At 30.3% G+C, this 21,724-nt stretch overlaps 1 protein-coding gene across 4 annotated transcripts in view; it reads left to right on the forward strand.

Annotated features, from left to right (window-relative positions):
• The window catches only part of LOC118203544 (uncharacterized), a 63,124-nt gene that overhangs the window by 29,086 nt on the left and 12,314 nt on the right, over positions 1 to 21,724 (forward strand). For 2 of the 4 annotated variants that reach the window (XM_035375916.2, XM_035375858.2), the window contains exons 2-3: positions 13,575 to 13,709; positions 18,733 to 18,867. In XM_035375916.2, coding sequence (XP_035231807.1) covers positions 13,575 to 13,709; positions 18,733 to 18,867 — 270 coding nt within the window. Of the gene's footprint in view, positions 1 to 904; positions 1,079 to 6,135; positions 6,289 to 13,574; positions 13,710 to 18,732; positions 18,868 to 21,724 lie in introns of those variants that run through there. The other 2 variants (XM_035376041.2, XM_035375980.2) reach the window with 2 other exon arrangements.

A 21,724-nucleotide genomic window follows, 5' to 3' on the forward strand; every position in this document is an offset into this window, starting at 1 on the left:
TTAAGTGAAAATAGATCGATGTGTACATGGGAAAAGCCAATTAGCCAATGTTTCAAATTGTGGCCAACAAATATTATCGCCCTGTATTATATTTAAAGGAATTAAACGATTAAAAAATCTTCATAAATGTATGTATGTTTCCCTCATTTTGATAAAACAACGGTACCTAGAAACATCAAATTTAGAATAACGTCATCCTCCTGTGAATATGGGCATCTGGAAGCCCAAATTTAAATTTGGAATTTGTTTTATTATCGTTTTCATATTTTGTAAAACTTTAACGAATTTTTCATTAACATACTGAGGAATTTCAAAGCAAGCAATGACAATGCTCTACAGATAAAAACATTTTTATCTCCAGCGCGCGAGACTGTGTATCGGAAAATCTAAAGATATGCTTATTTTAAAATTATTTTGTGATACTGCTGTTGAATTGAATTTTACGGTTTAAGAGCGAAGAACCTGATATTTAATTAATAAAGGTAACACGCAAAGTGTTAAAAAAACGTACCTTTGGGGCGTAATGTAAAATCTTAAATTTCAGATTTTATTTTGTTTTTTAATTTCATTATATTTGTTGTCTCTTTTTTAAATTTCCTATCGTTGACAATATTACCTATCGTAGCTTTAGATATCGAAAAGCCATGGCTTTCACAGCGTTTTTTAATAACTAGATACGAATAAATTTCTTCGGAGAGAGCACAAATGTCCGACAAATTGTCAAGTAGCAGACGATAATTTATGCTTTCAAAACTATACTTGCAGTTAAAAAGAATTTCCAAGCAGACGATTTCTTTTGGAATTTTTACTTCGTAATTTGAGCAGTTAATTCATTTGCCGTTTGAATGTTCTTATGTGGTAGTTATCAATCGAGTGATTTTATCTGTGTGTTTTTGTCATTTTTCTGTATATATTTCGTTAAATAAACAATCGCTATGGATTTATCTGTGATGCTGAGAGAGGTGAGTGAATGTACATGTAAATTTATTACTTTATTGGAAATGCAAGGGAAACGTGCCGTCATTGTCAAAAAGACTTATTATTTTCCTAGAATTATTAGATTATTTTCCTGAAAAGGGTAAGTGAAAATATTTTTTCTTTTTAAAATTGCTTATTTTTAATATTTTCTTATTTTTTTTCATTGTGAGAAATTAGATTTTTTTAATTTATTAATGTGTATAATTCTAATACGAAAGTATAGAACGTGGTTTAGGAATTTAAGAAACATGGAAATGAAAGCTGTGTATGATGTTGATATTCAATAATAAATATTTTTCCTTTTTTTATTAATATAAAGCTTAAAAATTTTTAGAAAATAATGAAGATTGTTTACTTACTAGTATGTAAGAGATGGTGTCGTTACGTAGCAATAAGGTAATTTTGTGAAGATGTTGAAGTTAAAATGTTCCGCAATATGAAATTAAAATTTAAAAAAATTTGTTTTTATTTGTATAAATACTAAAGCTTAAAAATATTCACCCTGTATGAGAGACTGCGACGTTGTTTACAGTTTTAATAACTGTTACAATTCACTTACCGTATTTAATAGTTTGAAATACAAAAAATTTAGTATACTTATTTCTACATCTGTAGAAAATACATTGTGACGTCACAATCTTAGTCCCACCCATTTATGAACGTCACATAGCTCCGCCTTCGCAACTTTGTTTATACAACGTTTACTGGCGATTTTAAAATAATCGCCGTTACTGAAAATCGCCAAGCAGTGGGCTGAAGCACATTTTCACCGTGATTTTATATCGATAGATTTCTTTCCAAAAACGTTTCAAGGAATACGTATTTTTTCCCTCGGATTTTAAGACATTGTGGATTTAAAATCTTAATAATAAAATTTTTAAAACAAATATTTCTAGAAATTCCTTCGGCGTATTGATTTATTCCATTTAATTGAAGTTTTCGAGTAAAACATCTTCCTTTCAACATTAATAAAATTTTCGCCATTTCTACGGAACACAGAGCCACACATACGAGTACAAAACTCAGGCATGCTGAAAGCACAGTTTTAACATTTCAGAATATAAAAAGAAGAATATACCATTATAATAACGCGCATTTCAAATATAAGTGCAAACGAGAAAGCTGGTTGCTACATTTCATATTTTTTCCTAACGAATCAGAAATTCAACGTTTAATACAAAAATAAAATATTTGATTGTATAACATATGATTTATTAAAAAGGGAGTCTTCCGTTACAATTCTTATTTTTTCCTGTTTCTACTAAAATTCGGCAATGTACTATAACAACGTATGATCCTGTTTGACTTTCATTTGTATAAAGTACCATAAAGCAAACAGTTGTAAACGATTTATCTTCATTCGCAAACTTTTAGTCGCCACACAGGTAATACATACCTGCTGTCTGACAATGATACTTCACTCTCAGGACTCTTTCGTAAAGTGCTCTTTTCCAAGGGAATTCACACTTTGTGCTTGTGTCAACTGACAACCGCCTGCAGAAAGGTAGAGGAAAGAACACCAGAGCACATCGTCTAAACGCGTCTTAAGCAATTTTGGCAAAATTTGGTCTTCGTGTATACACGTCTTAAACATTTTTGGAGCGATTTTAAATTCGTGTAAAGACGTCTAAAGCATTTTTAAAAGAAACTCTGAAAACGTTTAAACACGTCTTAAGCAGTTAAAGGGTTAACAGATCAATATCGGGACAACCTTCTCCATAGTCAGTGAGCCAAATTTTATTTTCTCTTAACTTTACCTCATAAAGGTCTCTTCTCAACCGAGGAATGTTGTCATAAATAATCTGTTGATCCAGAACCTTTATGTTACAGGAGAAGTCCCCTTTCGAAGATATCAGGTTAACGTCATAAACATAATGCTCCCTTTTCTTAGTTGTAATTCTCCCGAGAGTGAATTAAGATTCTCTTTTCTGTAGGCTTCAAACCTAGTTTCTTAACTGTTTCTTTAAGAATGTAACAATGTTGTGGGCCAGTGTCAATAAGTACACGTACTTGTAGCTCTTTCCCTTTAGTCTTCAGTTTCACTTGTAACATTTGAAGCAATATTTTATCAGAAGTGCATAAGTCCGCACAATAACATCAGACGACAACGTCTTCTCAAGTTCCTGTACGTCACCTTTCATCTTATTTCCAGGGATTTCTGGGCACATCAAAATCGAATATTTTTTACTGCAAATAACACATATGATGTTGGACTTGCCAACTTTAGAACGATGTCCAATTTTTAAACAGACAAAACAGGCCTTTTTGTTTTTTAAAATTTCTTGTTTTTCTTGAAACTTGAGTTTATGTGCAGAAAAGCAATCTTTACTTTCGTGAAATTTGTCACAAAATATACAAACATTTTATCTTTTATTCTTTGTTGTTCCCGCAAACAAATCTGCTGCCGTCGGTGGATTACTAGGAACAGAACCTTGTATTTTTTTTCTTCTGAAATTTGTGTTCTTTACCTAAAAACCCCTTTGCTAAACGAATGCGTTCTTCCCCTTCAACTTCAGCTTTCAGGAACAATAATAAATTTCTTAATTTCTTCCCATAAGCATTTTCTTCAGAAGAATCGAATTTGGTGTTAATTATAGGGTTTCTTAACCAAACTCTAAAAATGTCTTTCGGAATACACGATTCTACAAGAGGGAAAAGTATAGCTGAATATGTATTGGGTGTTAAGCCTATGGACACCAACGCTCTTAAATGTTATTCTAATTTATCATAGAATTTCGACATGTCTAATTTTCTTTTTTCTTCGGTAACATTTTTTACAACAAGACTTAAAAGTTCGTGTATATAAAATTCAATTAGTAATTCCTTCCTGCCGAATCTTGATTTTAAACATGCAATAGCTTTATCATAATTTTCACATGTCCGTGGGTAACTATCAACAATATCGCGAGCTCTAGAGCCTTCAGTCATACATTAAATTAAATATTGAAATTTATCTTCTTTCGCAATATTTTCATCGTCATGTATTGTTTTGAATTGGCTCCAAAACGCAAACCAATCTTTGATTTCTCCGTCAAATTTCAAAGGTTTGATCTCCAGTAACTTTCGTTTTTGAACGGGCAGAATCAACAGAACTTTCGGTTTTAGAAATTCTATTTAAATACATTTTTACGTTTACTTCCACCTTTACGAAATTTTCATTATATTCTTCTTCTATTATCGCATACTCGTTCTGATACTTTTTATCGTCTTTATCTTCTAATAATAAAGAGCTTATTTCCTGATCTATTACAGTTAGCTGACAATAAATTCCACGTAAATTAGCAAAGTTAGATCTAATGCTCTCTTCTTTAACATTATCTGCCTTTAATAAGTCATTCAAACCATTAAAACACTTTGTGAAGTTTGTTCTTATAGGAGAGAGTTTTTTAACAAGTAATTCCATTTTCAAAATAATAGGTAATTCAAAATAACGTACTTTTAATATTACGTCATACAGTCACCATGTTACGATACTCTACCTGAATTTTGTTCATTCATTCGGAACTCCATTGAGAGATTTATAATTAAGTAATACGAGCAGTCCACCGAATTAATTCACTATAAAACAGGCAATCCACCTTAATGCAAAATCATGGTGCATTTTTTTAAATTCTAAACATAAAAACGATACAATGTTGCCAAACCGTAAAATTTAACCTTTAAAGAAATTACATTTATACAACCGTTGAGTTGCTCGCGACAAGTATTACCAAAGAGGTTAGAATAGCTATTCTAACCTCCTTGAGTATTACGGAAAACACGTTTAACAGCCATAATGTATCTTAGCATTACTAAGCGAAAATGAATTTCGTATCTCAAGTTCTCAACATGTATACCCCGCTTTTGTTAACTAACATTTATTAATTTAGTTTAAATATCACGCTGAATAACAATCAAAAACAAAGTCCAACGTTAAAAATCAGCGTAATTTACGCTTATTTTAAATGTTGGACTTTGTTTTTGATTAACATTTATTATTTAACATTTACAAAATTAAACTAACATTTTATAAACTCTTTAAAGATAATGTGATTTTTCAGTTTTCAGCCCAAAATTTGATTGCAGAATATTTTGCCTACATACAGGTTAAGCCTTTTTCATCCATAAAATATTTGGTGACATTGTATTGATAAATAAGCAGTCTTTTTATATATTCTTCTAAATCACGTGCTATTTGCCTTTCAAACCGATGCAATCTATAAACTGAAGACAGCCAAAAGCGGGTATATACCTGTCTTGAATACAGTCAGCGTAGGTAACCCTGAAATATATGCATAGTTTTCAAATTTCTTAACTATTAATTGGACTTATTTTTATAATTTTCAACTAATTTTTCATACAGCTGTATAAATAGGACCTGATTAAACTAACTAGTACCTTAGATTCAGTGTTTTTTAGTCTCTCAACTGCCTATATTCTTCTCGCTTTTATTAAGGGAGAACAAGTACACTAGGTAGAAAGGACTCTCAGACCTTAGCTAAAAGAAAACTATATACAGTTGTGATACCCCAAATCCTAGAGGCAACGGAGGGGAACAGGATATTGCACATGGCTTTTGACAGATGATTTAGGAGTGAGGCAATACGCGTAAGATTTCTTGCTTTCAAGAATTTAACTTCAGGGAATCTATTTTATGTTTTAGCTCAAATACTACTAGCTGTAGCTTTTCCCTTCAAAGAGGTCAATTTTTTTTTTAATGATGGCAAAAAGTTAGAAGGCAAAATTCAAAGTGGCTTTTCAAGGAAACTTCCTAAGCTAACATTTCTCAGTGAGGAACTTCAGTGCAAAGGGAATATCAGTAACTATGTACACTATAAGCAAGTGAGAAATCCGTCTCGTTTTTCTGTTACTCCAAACATTTTTATACTGTTTTGGTGAATTCGTGGAAATGATTTGTGTACAATTTGTTTTCATTCAATCAGTTATTGAATTTTATTTTCTTTACAACATTATGCATTTTTTAAATGACATAATCATCTATTTAGTAATAATTTAATTTTGTGTGTTTTTATTCTCACATTCGGTAAATGCATATATTACATTTGAATTCAGAACTATGTACCATGTTTGAACTTATATATGAGAAAAGCCAGTTACTGAGCTTTGCGAAGAAGCAGCTAAAACATTACGCGCCATCATTACCGTAAACCTAAAACACCTCTACTCCATGTTATGAATCTTCCTTTGTCACTATAGAAACCATCAAGATTTCCGTCTTCGAGTTTTGGTTTTTGGTTACTATAGCAGTTAAGGAATTGCCTACGAATTATTGCCTTGCCTAATAGTATAAAAGATATCCATGCTAATTGAGTAAATATATCATTTTATTATTTAGTTTTATGTAGACATTTACTCTTTGTTTGGATTTGTGTGTTTACTTTGTATTTCCTGAAAATTTTACATGTACTGTAGTATACGTGTGACTGCAACTCTGTTAGAATTTCTGCTTGCTTTCGGTTAATGCTCTGCTTCTAAAATAATCGAAGAAAATTATTTGACTCAAATATGTCATGTTTCTAATTTAAAATTATTTTATGTTTCAAAGCTAATTTTTGTCGTCAATATTATCAGCAACGGTAAACATTTGTATAAAATAACAAAGTTTTTTTATACAAATAACGAGCTTAATTTCCATATAATGTAACTTTTTTGTTCCATGTAATGTAACCAGATAAAAATAACAAAGTTTAATTTCCATATAATGTAACGTTTTTTATTATACAGTGATTCATTTATATGTATTCATTAATTTTTGACATGAATAAATTTGTCAAACATCAGAGTGAAATGGCTTTCCATGAAAAGTTAAAATTTTTAAAAGATTAATTCAATAGATGATGGTTTCAGATAATCTAGTCCTTCAGAGAGGCAAGCCTTCATGTATTTAGGAAAATTAACAGCAGATCTTTGTGATATTGATTGACCACTGATTATATTTGCTAAAAATGTAAAGTTGTTTTGTGAATGTTTCGCATCTCAGATAATTTGAAATTCAAAGTTCACACTTCTTTCTATCACTGTCTGCCCCAGAATCAAATTTCTGCTGAAATCTTTTTAGAAAGTGGACATTTTTCAAAGTAGTCTCTCTTCATAAAAAGTCTAGGGGAGGAAACTGATTTAAATGTGATAAAATAATGAAACTAATGTACAAATTTAATATTGCAATTTAATTTCTATTACATAATCTCTACAGGTTACATGTACATAATGAGATGTAAGTTACGTCTTTTCCATTTTCTGGGAACCTAGCCATTAGATTAGCTGAAAGATAATCATGAGTTGTGTTTAATGTACTTTATATATCTGAATCCTTGGATGGCATACTGGTTTTCTGCCTTCCTCAATCCGATTTTCTCCTAGAACTTAACAGAGAAAGAAATCTTTTGTCCTTGTTATAATCTCTTGAGAACAGAATGCCTTTATGTGGCAAGGCTTTCTACGGTTAAAATACTATAATCTGAAATTTTACTTAAGGTAAAAGCTTTGAAAAGAAATGGTTTTTCACAGTCAAAATGATTAGACAAGCCTATGCATTTTTTATAAAATATTCTGTGTTTATTGGAAATGTTCAAAATACTTTCTTTGCACTTCTTGGATTTTTCTTATAATTTGGGAGAAATTTGTTATGTGCTAATTCATTTAATGGATGGAAAGTATATTCTGCTGTTAAATTTTTATTGTGTAAATATATGTTTCTGTAACTATCTCTGAAATCTGGTTTTCATGTATACATTTTTTGATGTTCCAAATTTCTCTTTTCCTATTTGAAAGTTAAAAATCAGTATTGCTAGCTAGACAAGATTATGCTACAAAAAATAGTGGATTCTCAAGTTAATTACTTTGCCAGTGATTTATAAATGATGTACAAGAGATATAATTCTATTAATCAGTGTTAGTATTTGATTTTGTTGTGCATCAATACATGGTACATTACATAGTTTATCTACACAGTATTCTTTTTATTAAAAACATAAACAATTCCCCATGTACCATGAAGCATCACAAGGGGCTTACAGAAGTAAGTATAAAACACAATACAAAAAAAAAAAAAAAAATAAAATAAAATAAATAAAATAAAAAAATAAAAAAAAAAATAAACAGTGAAAGATTTTTTTTTTTTTTTTTTTTTTTTTTTTTTTTTTTTTTTAAGTATTTCGGAAGGATTACAAAAATTTACAATGAATTTACAAAAATAGTCAAAGTTGGAAATAAACTGATGAAAATTTGGAGGCCAGTTAATATTAAGTGCCAGTTTTAAGATCTTTCTTTCATTGTCAAATTTGGGACACAGAAGAAGTATCAACGTTTCCCTAGCCACCGATGCTGCAATGACAAAAAATCTGTACTCAACTTTAATAAAATGGATTCAGATAACTTTAAAGTTTCTATGGCCAGTAAAGAATTGGATCATTTTATAACTTATACAAAAATGATGACATGATAATCTTAGGGGCATCAGAAAAGTCTCTATAGTTAAGCTTTCTGTATTTGAGCTAATGAATTTATGATTCCATGACTCCACAATACTTTCATTCATGACCTTCTTGTAAAAGGATTTAGGGATATTGATAAAAATGCCAGTCTCACACTTTGCAAAAAAACTGGCCCGTTCATTCCCAGCAACACCCACATGTCCCCAAACAAATGTAAAAACAATTGAGATTTTTTTTTTTTTTTTAATCTTTTAAGTTGTCTTTGAATCCTGACAATTATGTTATTAAAAGAAGAAATACATTTTAGGGTCTCCAAGGATGAAAGGAGATCAGTACAAATGAGATAGTATGAAACAGCACTATTTTGTTCAGTGATCCATTTGATGGCAAAATTTAAACACTAAAGTTCAACTATAGAAACCTCGGTTGATCTTTGAATTATGGTAACTTGGCGATTTTTTGGCGAAAATTTGGCGACCAACTCTGCTACAGCAACCCTCTACTTTTTTTTTTTCGCCGCCATTTTATCTTCACGAAGTAAAGACATATTTCTCTTATTTTTATTTACTCAACACCTTTTCCAACAATCTACTAGCCGAATTACGCTTATGATAGAAATTTTATGTAACAAAACTGCTTAATCATGACAAATATTAACTGCAAAATTGGGAAAAAGTGCACAATCGCAAACTCCTTGCGCGTTTTTCAGAATAACACACACACATAAACCATTTACACGTCGACTTATTTTTACTTAAAAAAACATCCCAGAATTGCACAAAAATGGCATTGCACACACTCTTAGCTTTATCCATCTACACTGCTATTTTCTCATAAATTACAAAAATTTGCACGAAAATGCAGGAAAATTTTCTTAATCTTTAAACTCGGTAAAAAGCACATATATGAAATCACCTGATCGCGAAAAAATATATACTCTTTCCAAGGATGAACATTTCCATGTATAAAATAAATAAAATATCCAAAAGCTTTTACCTCTAAATTATCTATTATATTATAAACGTCACCAACAAATTTATACGCAAACATTAAAAATAGTTACAAATAATTAGTGTCAAATATTTAAATTATTTCCATGCACGTTTATTTCAACTTAAACGTATACCAAATTCCTACAAACATAAAATTCACAAAATAACTATCATTTAATTAAAATATCACTAAACCATGGACACGTGGACTTATTTTTACTTAAAAGAACATCCCAGAATTGCACAAAAATGGCATTGCGCACACTCTTCACTATATCCATGTACACTGCTTTTTTATCATAAATTAGTAAAATTTCACGAAAATGCATGAAAATATTCAACGTATACTACTCAAACGTATTCCAAAATACTACAAACATATAACTCACAAAATCACGATCATTAAATTAAAATATAACTAAATTAAAAAACACTACTTTAAATAAGCACATACATTAAATTAATTAAAATTAGATTACAATCCTAATTACTTTAAACTAAATCATTGCTAATAACAATTTTCCAATAATACCATTTTAATTTATTTACTCCTTACATTTAGAACAATGCATAAAAATAATATCCTCAAATGATTAAAAATACTAACTTACCTAATCATCTTCAGAATCTTCATTAGTGGCAAGCACACTTCCCTACAGAAAGAGTTCCAATCGGCTGCACTACTACTGCTAATTTCTAAATCCGAAATCCAGTAGTCAACTTATTATGAATTTTTACGTATTAAAAATTTAGAATTCACTTTACATAGCGCCATGCAATCCGAAAATTAATCAACACTATTTCACACAACACACAATGAAGCTTAACACAAAATAATTTTTCCAAATTTACCCCTTTTCCGATTAAAGAACTGTAATTCGTCCATTAATGTCACATGACATATCTCATGATCTCTCATTTCTCTTACACAAAATAATGCGTAATCGAAATGGAGTGCTTCTCACATTATTACCAAAGTCCTAGGTAGTAACCTTTATCGCCTCCAAAATGTCACCAAACTACCTGTTACCATATTCCAAAGATCAGCCGAAACCTGTATTCACCTTGAATTTCAAACTGAAAATGCTCAAATTCAGTCTTGAATTCAAGCATTTCTGAAGACAACAAATGCAAAGCCAACTTTACTACAGTCAAAAGTCTTTAATCCGGACTCGTCGGGACATCGACGACTCCGGATTATCGGTTTTTCTGGATTATAGATCATCAGTTTAAATCTGGTAAGATGGCATGCAGAAATTATAAAATTAAAAATATGAAACCATAATTTGTGAAATAAAGAGCAATTGTTATCTAAAAAGTGTCAAAATTTACCCCCCCCCAAAAAAAAAACTTAATATTTATTTGTTTACTTTATTAAACATTTCTTTCAATGCTCACATGCGTAAAGTATACATTATACATAGTCGAAATTAGAAAATTGCAACCAGAAAACTATTTGATGTGTATTTGTTATATTTATAATGACGAGGAATTTGATTTAAATCATACCAAACACGGAGTACATCGAGATGAAATACTATATTTAGTAAGAAATTGTAAGCCGAATGAAATAAAAACATCTGCCCTGTAAATAAGGATAGTGCTGACTGATCAACTTCCAGTTCATTGCGTGCCGCAACATCCCCCCCCTTCCCGCACAGCAGCGTGAAATTGATAAACAGATTTCGGTATGGTTAGAAAAACAAAGGATATGGCTTTATCCATTTTTTGCAGCAATTCCACTTTTTGTTTGATGGACATCGAAACATGCTTTCGCTTTGTAGATCCTTTGGCTGCTCCAGAATCGGAAATTCTTTTTGACATAATTAAAAGTTCAAGCTTACTTTTATAAAATTGCTCTAACATTCTGCAAAAAATAATAAGCCGGATCCAGTTAGAAGATTAAGGAACAACACAATCTGCAACATTAACTGAAATAGATAATTTTAGCGTAGCTTATACCGTCCGTTATACAATAAACACGCATGCGTAAACGCATATGCGCTTACGTAAAGGTATTATGCGCATGCGTAAATGCATTCATGCGTTTACGCATGCGCAGAAAGTTTGTAGCTTTGAGGTCCGGATTATAGATCATTCCAAATTATGGACGTCCGGATTAAAGACTTTTGACTGTATCAGTTTTACTGCAATCAGTATAGCAAGTTACAGATATACACAATATTTCATGCATGAATTTAAAATTTTCTTTTGTTATCCTTAAAAATGCTTTTCAAAAATAAAAGCTTTATTTTATTACTCAGGATTTTCTCAGTAGAAAAATCTATATCAAATGAAATTTTCTGAATGATATAAAATGTAGACTATCTGCTTAAATATTAATATGGAGAATTATACTATAAATGTTTCAATAACCTGAATGGTAAATTTAACTTAATTTGGAGTTTTTTGAAATTGTGATGCTATGCAATGTAGAAACGTCTTGGAGAGTTCTAATAGGGGAACCGGAAAGTAATGTCGTTTCTGCACATATCGACAACAACATGCTGAGGGCAGAAGTGGAAGCAAATCCATGTCAAACACTCTTAACCAACCTTGGTCGACCATCCAAGATCATTTAAAGCAGAATGGAAAAATAAGCACAGGTGTTTGAGTCCCCCATAATCTGCCTGAAAAGAACAAAGCCAACCTATCCATCACATGCAACGTATTGCTTCAATGGCACCATACAGAACTGTTTTTTGATCGTTTGATTTGTGGAGACAAAAAAATAAGTCCTATATGATAATCCAAAACTCAATCAGTTCTAATAGGGGTTACAGAGGGTTTACATCCTGAAAAGTGCTTATTCCTGGAATTGTTCATTTTGAATTGCTGAAACCTGAACAAACTGTTAATGCAGACCTTTATTGTGAACAATTGGATGGAGTGAACCAATCTTTAATCGAAAAAATATCAATTGTCTACAGAAAAGGTGTTGTGACACTACAAAGCAAGACCTGCAACACTACAATGCAAGACCACACTGTGCAAGATGAACACTGGAAAAAATTAATGAATTGGGGTGGGAGGTACTGCCATACTCACCCACCATACTTGGCCGATATCGCAGCAATGGATTTCCATTTATTCGGGTCCCTACAACATTTTCTTAGTAACAAAAAATTTGAAAATTTGGATGATGTCCAAAATGTCCTCTCAAGGTATTTTACTCAAAAACCAATTGAGTTTTTATCGGTCCAAGATTGAAAATCTGCACATTAGATGGCAAAAGGTTGTTGATAATGAGGATGATTATATTATTGATTAAAAATTAAAACTTGTTAAAAATGTATTCGTTTGAATTTAATGTAAGAAAGCGACATTACTTTCCGGTCCCCCTATTAGTTTTACACATATCATGGTTGGCAGCTCTAGTTTATCTGACTGAAGAGGAATAATTGACTTGTTAAAATTGTAAAGGATTTTTCCACCCTCTGTTATTAATAACCTATATTCAATAAAATGATATTTATGAAGCAAAAATCCCATTTTTGAATTTTTGGTTCTTATTTTCTTCTTCAGTGTGATTGTTCAGTTGGTATTTACATATTTGTGTTAATGGAAACATTGTGAAATGTTTCATATTATAATGATACTTTCAGTTTCTCTTTGAACATATATTTGAATCATCATGAAAGTTTTTCAATTTTTTATTGAAAAGATAAATTTTTTTCAATAAATAGAGAATTTTAATGATCGGTAGATATTTTTTTTTTTTTCTTTTTGTGTGTGTGTCATTATTTTAGATATTCTGGTATGTGTTCAACATATTAATTGATTATAATGTATTTTATGGTTAAGGTTTTGATTAAGGATATTTAAGCAAATTGCCAAAATTTCATTAAAAGCTGTGCCAGGTCAAACAGTGGGCTATAAACTGGGTGCTACATGTTGATGCATGTAGTTAAAATTTGTGTGGTCAGGCACTTTGATCTGTCACGTCAATAGGCCTCTCAAAAAAACAGTTCGAAGGTAAGCGTAAAACAAAAATACTAAATTCCAAGCTCAATTCTTCGTGATATCATTCTGAATGTTTGATATCAATCATAAAAAAGCATGGATACTAGTTAAAATAATTTAAAATCTTTTGTGATGATAAATAATAGTTACTAACAAATTTCTGCATTTTAATTTTCTAATAAATTATTATTTCTTTTTTTATAATTAGATAAGTATATGGCACACTGTAATGCAAAAGAAGACTGTGATGCTGGATTTCGTATGATATGCAACATTGGAAGATGTATGTGTAAAACTGGAGACTTATTTCTTGAATGGCCTAAATACGGATGTTTTTCTAAAGGTCTGTATAAATTCTGTTATTAGGACTGAAACTAAACAGTTTTCTTTCTCAGAAGTTCTTAATTCAGAAATTACTTTTAATTAATGACAAAAATATTACAGCCTTTTATTTTTATTTTATTGGAGGGCATATAAAAAGTTGTAATGTTTTTCATAGGATTAGTATAAATACTGTATATAACCAAATAATGTGTTTCTGTGTATTAAGAACTTTAGTTTTTATATGAAATCAGATATTTTTAATGAAACAAATGTGAAATCAGTTTTATAGCATTTCATGTAAAAATTTAGACAATTCATTCAGTTTTGCTGTTATTTATTTGTCGGACAGCTGCAATTTGTAAATGAGAACTGAAGGAAATTGGGCTTGTTTAAATTTGTTAGAGTGATTTTCATATTTGAGTTAAATTTTGAGTTTGATTCATTGTGAAATGTAGAATAGATTAGTCACATAGAAAAACAACCTTTGTTGAATTATATTACAGCAAACTACCAATTTGAAGTGTTTTCCATTGTGTTTTTTTTTTTAACTTCTAAACCTGCATGGATAATATGGTAGATAAAAAGTGTCATAAAAAAAGAGATGATTTAGTCACATATCAGATACTATAGCCTTAAAATAAAACCTTGTTGCAAGATGAAAATTTCTAACAGTCCTAATTTTTGGAATTTGTTGCCATGACTTCAGGAAAAAAAAAAAAAAAAAAAAAAAAATATGGGTTTCTGTTCAAAATTTTTAACTTTTGATTTTCAGAAAACAAGTTTCCCTGTACTATTTTCGTACTAAGTTCATGTATTGCAAGATCCTCAAATTCTTTAAATTGGCAATGAATCATAAAATTAATTAGTTTGATATAAATTACGAAATATATTCAACTAAAGAGAATTGCCCTGGTACGTAATCAGATCGAAATTTTTGGCTGTTATTAGTCAAATAATAGCAAATTACCTGGTTATACTTTTCATACATAGTTTCTGATCAACTAGTTGAAGTGTTTCATTTTGATATTTTTAAATATGTATATTGGTATGTTTTAAAAATGAAATATATGTTTCTAAATATAAACTTCAAATTATATTCTTTTTAAACTTACAGTTTTTTTTTTTTTTATATGCTCAGTTATTCAGAATGTATTTTACCAGATATATTTCAAAACTTTTAAACAAAATTATGTGCATATGTAACAAGAAGGAGAGCTTACAGAATTAAAAAGTTGTACATAATTCAACAAGCAACAACAGTTATGCTGTATTATGCATTGTAGTTATAACAATTAAAAAAAATATTAGTTTTTTTTAAGACACCAATTCTCTAACTTAAAAAAAAAAAAAAAAATTAAAACTAGCTAGTTTTTATTATTATTCATATGCTTATTCAGCAGATAGATGGGAGAGAATTAAAACTTTAAATCATTCGACAATTTAAAAAATATTTGTAATCCCTGTTTGCGGAATCCAGATAACTACATATTAAAAAGTTTGATTTATTAGAATCACTTCAAGGTATATATAAATATATATATATATAGAGAGAGAGAGAGACAAAATGTAAGAAATTTAGAACCAAATCCACAAAGATTTAAAGACAAAAGTGAATTTCTTACTTTTTATCTGTAACTGATTCATTTTCAGCAGCATATTGTGCAGAAATAAGATTGGAATAATTTTGTTTTAAAATAAAAGTTTGTGGTACTGTTATTTATGTATAAATATATTGAAACAATGTGAAAAAATTGAATATTGATATTCAAGTCAAGTTTTAAATAATATGTTTGATTAGAATATTGAACTGCGAAATTGTGTGTATTAGCATGGCATAATTTTGCCAATTGTATATGCGTAATATTTTTTAAGTATTAATGAAAACAAGAAGCATCAGATTCCACACATACTGAAGAAGTGGATTGTTCTGGAAATTCTCTGGCAACAGAATTATTGTCTAAAGCATTCATAAGAAACTGAAACATTTAAAGAAGAAAATATAAATTTATTAAAGTATCTTATGTTGCACCTGATAAAAATTAAATTTTTTAAATGTTGAGTAAAAAGGAAACACATGTCCCTGAAAAAATTGGATCCTTTCTGTTGCAGGACAGTGTATGCCAAACAGTTTTCTATTGAAAAATGCATCTACCAACTATCTACTTCTAGTGAGAATATGCATTTGAAATTAGAAATCCTGTTAGAAAATATGTTAATAACCTAGTTGTGCTTCCCTTTTATCCTTTGATCAGTTTCAAAATTGCAAGAATTCTCCAGAAGTTTAATTTTCAATCATTTTCTCGTCTATCAATAAGGTCCATGGTTCAGTTCTTAAAGATACTATTTATGACTTCAATTCTTGGGAAATTTATAGCATATCTTGTCAGTGTGGCTGGAGATATATATGCCAAACCAGATCATTAAGATTTTGCATTAAAGAACATGAATCTTATGTCCAAAAAAGTGAAATTTACAAGTCTTCGATTGCTAATCATAGATGGAAATTCAATCACAGTTTTGACTTGGGTCTGCAAAAATTATCCAGAAAGCTTCTTCCACTGGAGAATTAGATTTTATTGAAGCATTTTACATTCACAAACATTTACTGTGCTTAGTTAATGATTTTAATCCAATCCTACCTAATGCTTTTAAATACTATGCTATATTATCCTAGTTTTTCAATTTTGTTATTATTTCGAATAACAGATGGTGCTACTCTCTCGTCTCTCTTGAATTCCTTAGGGTATAAATATATTCGTAACTTGGTTTTTCAGTTTCAGTTTTTCAGAGAAAAAAGTCATTTGAAGAGATCTCAACCAGTGTTCTAAGCTGGCCAATTTAATGTTTTATTCTTATATAATAATATCTTGTTTTCAAAATAAGTAGGTAAGATGAAAGATTTTTAAAGTGTGTCATTCAGTTCTACTTCTATGTTTATTGAAATAATTAACCTTACATTTACTACTTTTTGAGACACACTTTACTTGCATATTGTCCTATGTGTATGAAGATTCAGAATTTCAACATTAAAGGTTCTAGTGTTTGTTTCTGTATTTCTTTCATGAATTTAATATAAGCTGAAATATAATCAAAATATTGGAAGTGTATATTACCATTTGAATACAATAAAAATGCATATGGGCCTACAATCATATAACTACATAATTTCATCATAACAACTGAATTTTATTTTTAATACTGATATACACACAAGAAAATAGTTAAAACTTTAACATTTTATAGTTGGAAATTTAATATATTTATGACATTAATGCTATAATGCTTCTGATACCACATTGTGGAAATGACAAGATACAGGCAAGAACAGCCAAAATAATATCTGGAGCTATTTCATCTACCAGCAACATTAAGGCAGAACAGGAGTGCAGACTTCCAACTCTTTTTACAGAAGAGGAAATATCTTGCACTCAAGTTTACAAACAAGGCCAGGAGCCAAGATGTGGGACATATCTCCAGAAGGACTTTTGGAAACTGGAACACCAGGTCAAGACTTACGAGGTCATCTACCCTGAAATATGATAGTGAGATCAGAGAAATATTGCTGTCAAACATGACGCCAACATTGTCCTTCAAGAACCTAACCTGCCCTCTTATATCCCTGTTAACACCAAGACAAATTTTGATCTGGGGGAACAATGTACAAAAAAGGAAGCTGAAGCTGTTATCAAGGCAAAAAGGTACTCAAACAATTAAGTCCTTTTTGGGAGCTGATTTGATAAAAATTTACACAGAATGAGACTGTTCAATAGGATGTAGCCAGTAATTCACATCACTCTACCAAGAGGAGCAACTATACTCTAAAGCCATGAAGCAGGCACCATCGCTTCCAACTTCACATGTAAATTAAGAGCAATCCAAGAGGCCCTAAGAATTAACATCGACTTGATAATGATAAAGCCAGCAGACTTGTAATTTACTGTGACTCTAAGACAGCCCTAATGGCAATATTGTAGGGGCATTCAAGACTCATCCAGGATGTACACCAGCATCTAGAAATGATCAATCAGATGGGAAAGATGTGCATTATGCAGTCGGATACCTGCACATATTGGAATCAATAAAAATGAGGCAGCCGATGAACTGGCTAAAAAGACAAGAAATCTCAACAACTCAATCCCCGTCACTCTTGAAGATGCTAATGCCATTGCCAGATAAAGAGAAATCTGTTAAGAAAGACTGGCAGGTATACGAGATTGATGCAAACAGAGAAATCACAAAAACCATTACTAGCTTGAGAACCTGCCATTTTAGAGGAATAAAAATTAATGAAGATGATGCCAGACCATATAGAACTTGTAGAAACTGCCTTGAAACGGAGTTTCTCCAGAACACATTTTCACCTGTCTGGCAATGCTTGCGGATCTGCAAAGCTTGGGGGAATTTCCTTTCCAGGAAGAGCTGTATAGTGAAAACTGACAAAAGCAGTGATTTTCACGTATCCATTTGACTTCTCAAAGGACATGACACCAACCAACCAACATTAATGTTATAAAATAATATTTGCTGCAAAATCTGATTTAAAAGTCCATATAAAATGTTTTTTTAAATAATTAACTTTGTAATGGGTGCAACACACTTTTATAATTTTGAATAATAATAAAAGTAGTTATGCAATATCTGTTAGCAACGATGTCTATTTACAGCAAACAAGATTTTATGTTTAGTTGAAGAAAATAACATCTCTTCAAGGTGTGTTTTTATTATTTCAACCCACTAAAAAATATTGCTTATTGTTAAACATTGTATTTCAAAAAAGACCATGTAAAGCTCATTTCTTTTTATACTATTTTTAATGATCTTGAATTTCTTTTCATTATTTTAGTTTTTGCTGGAACTTTTCTGGACTGAATTAATTATCAGTTTGATTTATGCAGTTATATTTCACAGTAAAATAATAGAGGCTGCATAATTCAATATATATGAGTTCAACTCAGACTATTAAAATTCATGTTTATTTTATCATGTTAAAACTTAAACTAAATTTATGAAGCCTTTTAAAATAATTTCCCTTCTTTTTTTAGTTCAGATGTTTGGCCCGTGTGAAGTTACTGGACAGTGTGTGGCTATGAATCCAAACACATATTGTAATCCTGAGAATGGTCGATGTACATGTTCCCCTAGCTACTTTTATAATGGACGAGAATGCAGTTTGCGATGTGAGTAGTCCACTGTATTATTTTTCTATTTTTAGTGGTTCAAAAAGTATTTTAATGTTTAAATTTTTGTGTGTGTGTGTGTTGTTTTTGTTAGAATTACTGGCTGATCTTTGGAATATGGTAACTGATAGTTTGGCGACATTTTGGAAGCGATAAAGGACTTTGGTAATAATGTGAGCAGTACTCAGTTCCGATTACGCATTATTTTGTGTGAGGGAAATGAGAGATCATGAGATATGTCATGTGATATTAATGGATGAATTACAGTTCTTTAATCGGAAAAGGGGGGGGGAATTTGGAAAAATATCTGTGGCAGTATATTATTTTGTATTAAGCTTCATTGTGTGTTGTGTGAAGTAGTGTTGAATAATTTTCGGATTGTATGGCGCTGTCTAATATTATTTTAAAGATCCAGGAACAGGTGCACATACTAATACAATAGAGGGCACATGGAGTGCTAGAAAAAGCGCCATTCCGAGGCATTGTGATAAAGAGAATTTTGCTTTTTATTTAGCGGAGGAAGTGTGGAGGAAAAATTTGCAGAAAAAAATCATTCAATAATTTTATTGAATCAATAATAAAAGTGTATCCACCATGTAAGCAAGATTCTGAAGAAGATTAGGTAAGTTAGTATTTTTAATTATTTGAGGATATTATTTTTATGCATTGTTCTAAATGTAAGGTGGAAGTAAAGTAATTTGGTATTATTGGAAAATTGTTATTAGCAATGATTTAGTTTAAAGTAATTAGGATTGTAAGCTAATTTTTATTAATTTAATGTATTTGCTTATTTATATTTTAAGTAGTGTTTTTGAATTTAATTATATTTTAATTAAATGATAGTTATTTTGTGAATTATATGTTTGTAGAATTTGGTATATGTTAGAGTGGAAGTAAACGTGCATGGAAATAATTTAAATATTTGACACTAAGTATTTGTAACCATTTGTAATGTTTGTGGTATGAATTAGTTGGTGATGTTTGTAATATAATAGATAATGTAGAGGTAAAAGTTTTTGGATATTTTATTTATTTTATACGTGGAAATGTTCATATTTGGAAAGGGTATATACTTTTTCGCGATCAGGTAATTTCATATATGTTCTTTTTACCGGGTTTAAAGATTCAGAAAATTGTCATGCATTTTTGTGAAATTTTTCTAATTTACGAGAAAAAAGCAGTGTACATGGATATAGTGAAGAGTGTGCGCAATGCCATTTTTGTGCAATTCTGGGATGTTTTTTTAAGTAAAAATAAGTCGACGTGTACATGGTTTAGTGATATTTTAATTAAATGACAATTATTTTGTGAATTTTATGTTTGTATGAATTTGGTATATGTTTAAGTTGAAGTAAACGTGCATGGAAATAATTTAAATATTTGACACTCAGTATTTGTAATGCTTGCGGTATGAATTCGTTGGTGACGTGTATAATATAATAGATGATTTAGAGGTAAAAGTTTTTGGATATTTTGTTTATTTTATATGTGGAAATGTTCATATTTGGAAAGGGTATAAACTTTTTCGCGATCAGGTAATTTCATATATGTTCTTTTTACCGGGTTTAAAGATTCAGAAAATTGTCATGTGTTTTTCTAATTTATGAGAAAAAAGCAGTGTACATGGATATAGTGAAGAGTGTGCGCAATGCCATTTTTGTGCAATTCTGGGATGTTTTTTTAAGTAAAAATAAGTCGACGTGTACATGGTTTATGTGTATGTGTTATTCTGAAAAAACGCGCAAGGAGTTTGCTATTGTGCATTTTTTCCCAATTTTGCAGTGAATATTTGTCATGATTAAGCAGTTTTGTTAGATAAAATTTCTAGCATAAGTGTAATTCGGCTAGTAGATTGTTGGAAAAAGTGTTGAGTAAATAAAAAGAAAAGAAACATGTCTTTACTTTCGTGAAGACAAAATGGCGGTGGAAAAAAAAATAGAGGGTTGCTGTAGCAGAGTTGGTCGCCAAATTTTCGCCAAAAAATCATTAAGTTACCATAATCCAAAGATCAACCGATTTACCTAATCGTTTTTCTTGTTAACCTAATCTTGATAAACAAAGTATGATTCAATAGTAAAATGTTTCCTAATTCAAAAAAAGTTACAAAATTCTTCTTAATTATTATAAATATTTGCTATATCATGTATAATAAAAAGCTCTATAAATATCCCAGTATTAAATACACCAAAAACTAACTTCAGCAATGTAACAACTTCTAAAATAAAGCAGTTGACTGTGAAAGAGTATTCAATAAAATACAGTTATATTCTAACATATATTTCATTTTCAGTCTTTAAATGTACTAAAAATTAAAGCTGCCATTCTCTAATAATTGTCATGTATGCAAAGTAACACAAAATATACAAATCATAAACTCAATTAATTATTCAGTAATAATATAATTTGACAAATTTGTTAGAAGTTTATTGCAGAATAATGAAAATTTTAAAACGTAGTGATGTGTTTTCAGAATTGACGTTAACTCTTGCGAGTTTGATATTTCTTATACATTCTATAACAAAGCTATGCACAAAGAAGTAGTTATCCGAATGGGAGAAAACTAGTTAGCTGTATAGTATGTTTTTATATACTGAAAACAAAGTGCTAACCGTATCATAGGAATTGCATGGTTTATTCAGAAAATATAGCTATAAGAACAAAAAAATCAATAATTTGTTGGCCCACCTCTGGCCCTGATGCGAGCTGTTATCCAACTGGGCATTGCCTGTAGAGTTGTCACATATCCTCCTGCAAGATTGCTTGGCATGCATGTTCCAACTGGTGAATTAGATTGCTGCAAGGATAGGGATAGTCAGAAGTGCCTGCTCATCAGAATACAAAAATGTTCTATTAGCGA

Source organism: Stegodyphus dumicola, chromosome 5 (assembly GCF_044657685.1).
Source record: "Stegodyphus dumicola isolate Sdum_Otavi_A_Nest chromosome 5, ASM4465768v1".
Lineage (NCBI taxonomy): Eukaryota > Metazoa > Arthropoda > Arachnida > Araneae > Eresidae > Stegodyphus > Stegodyphus dumicola.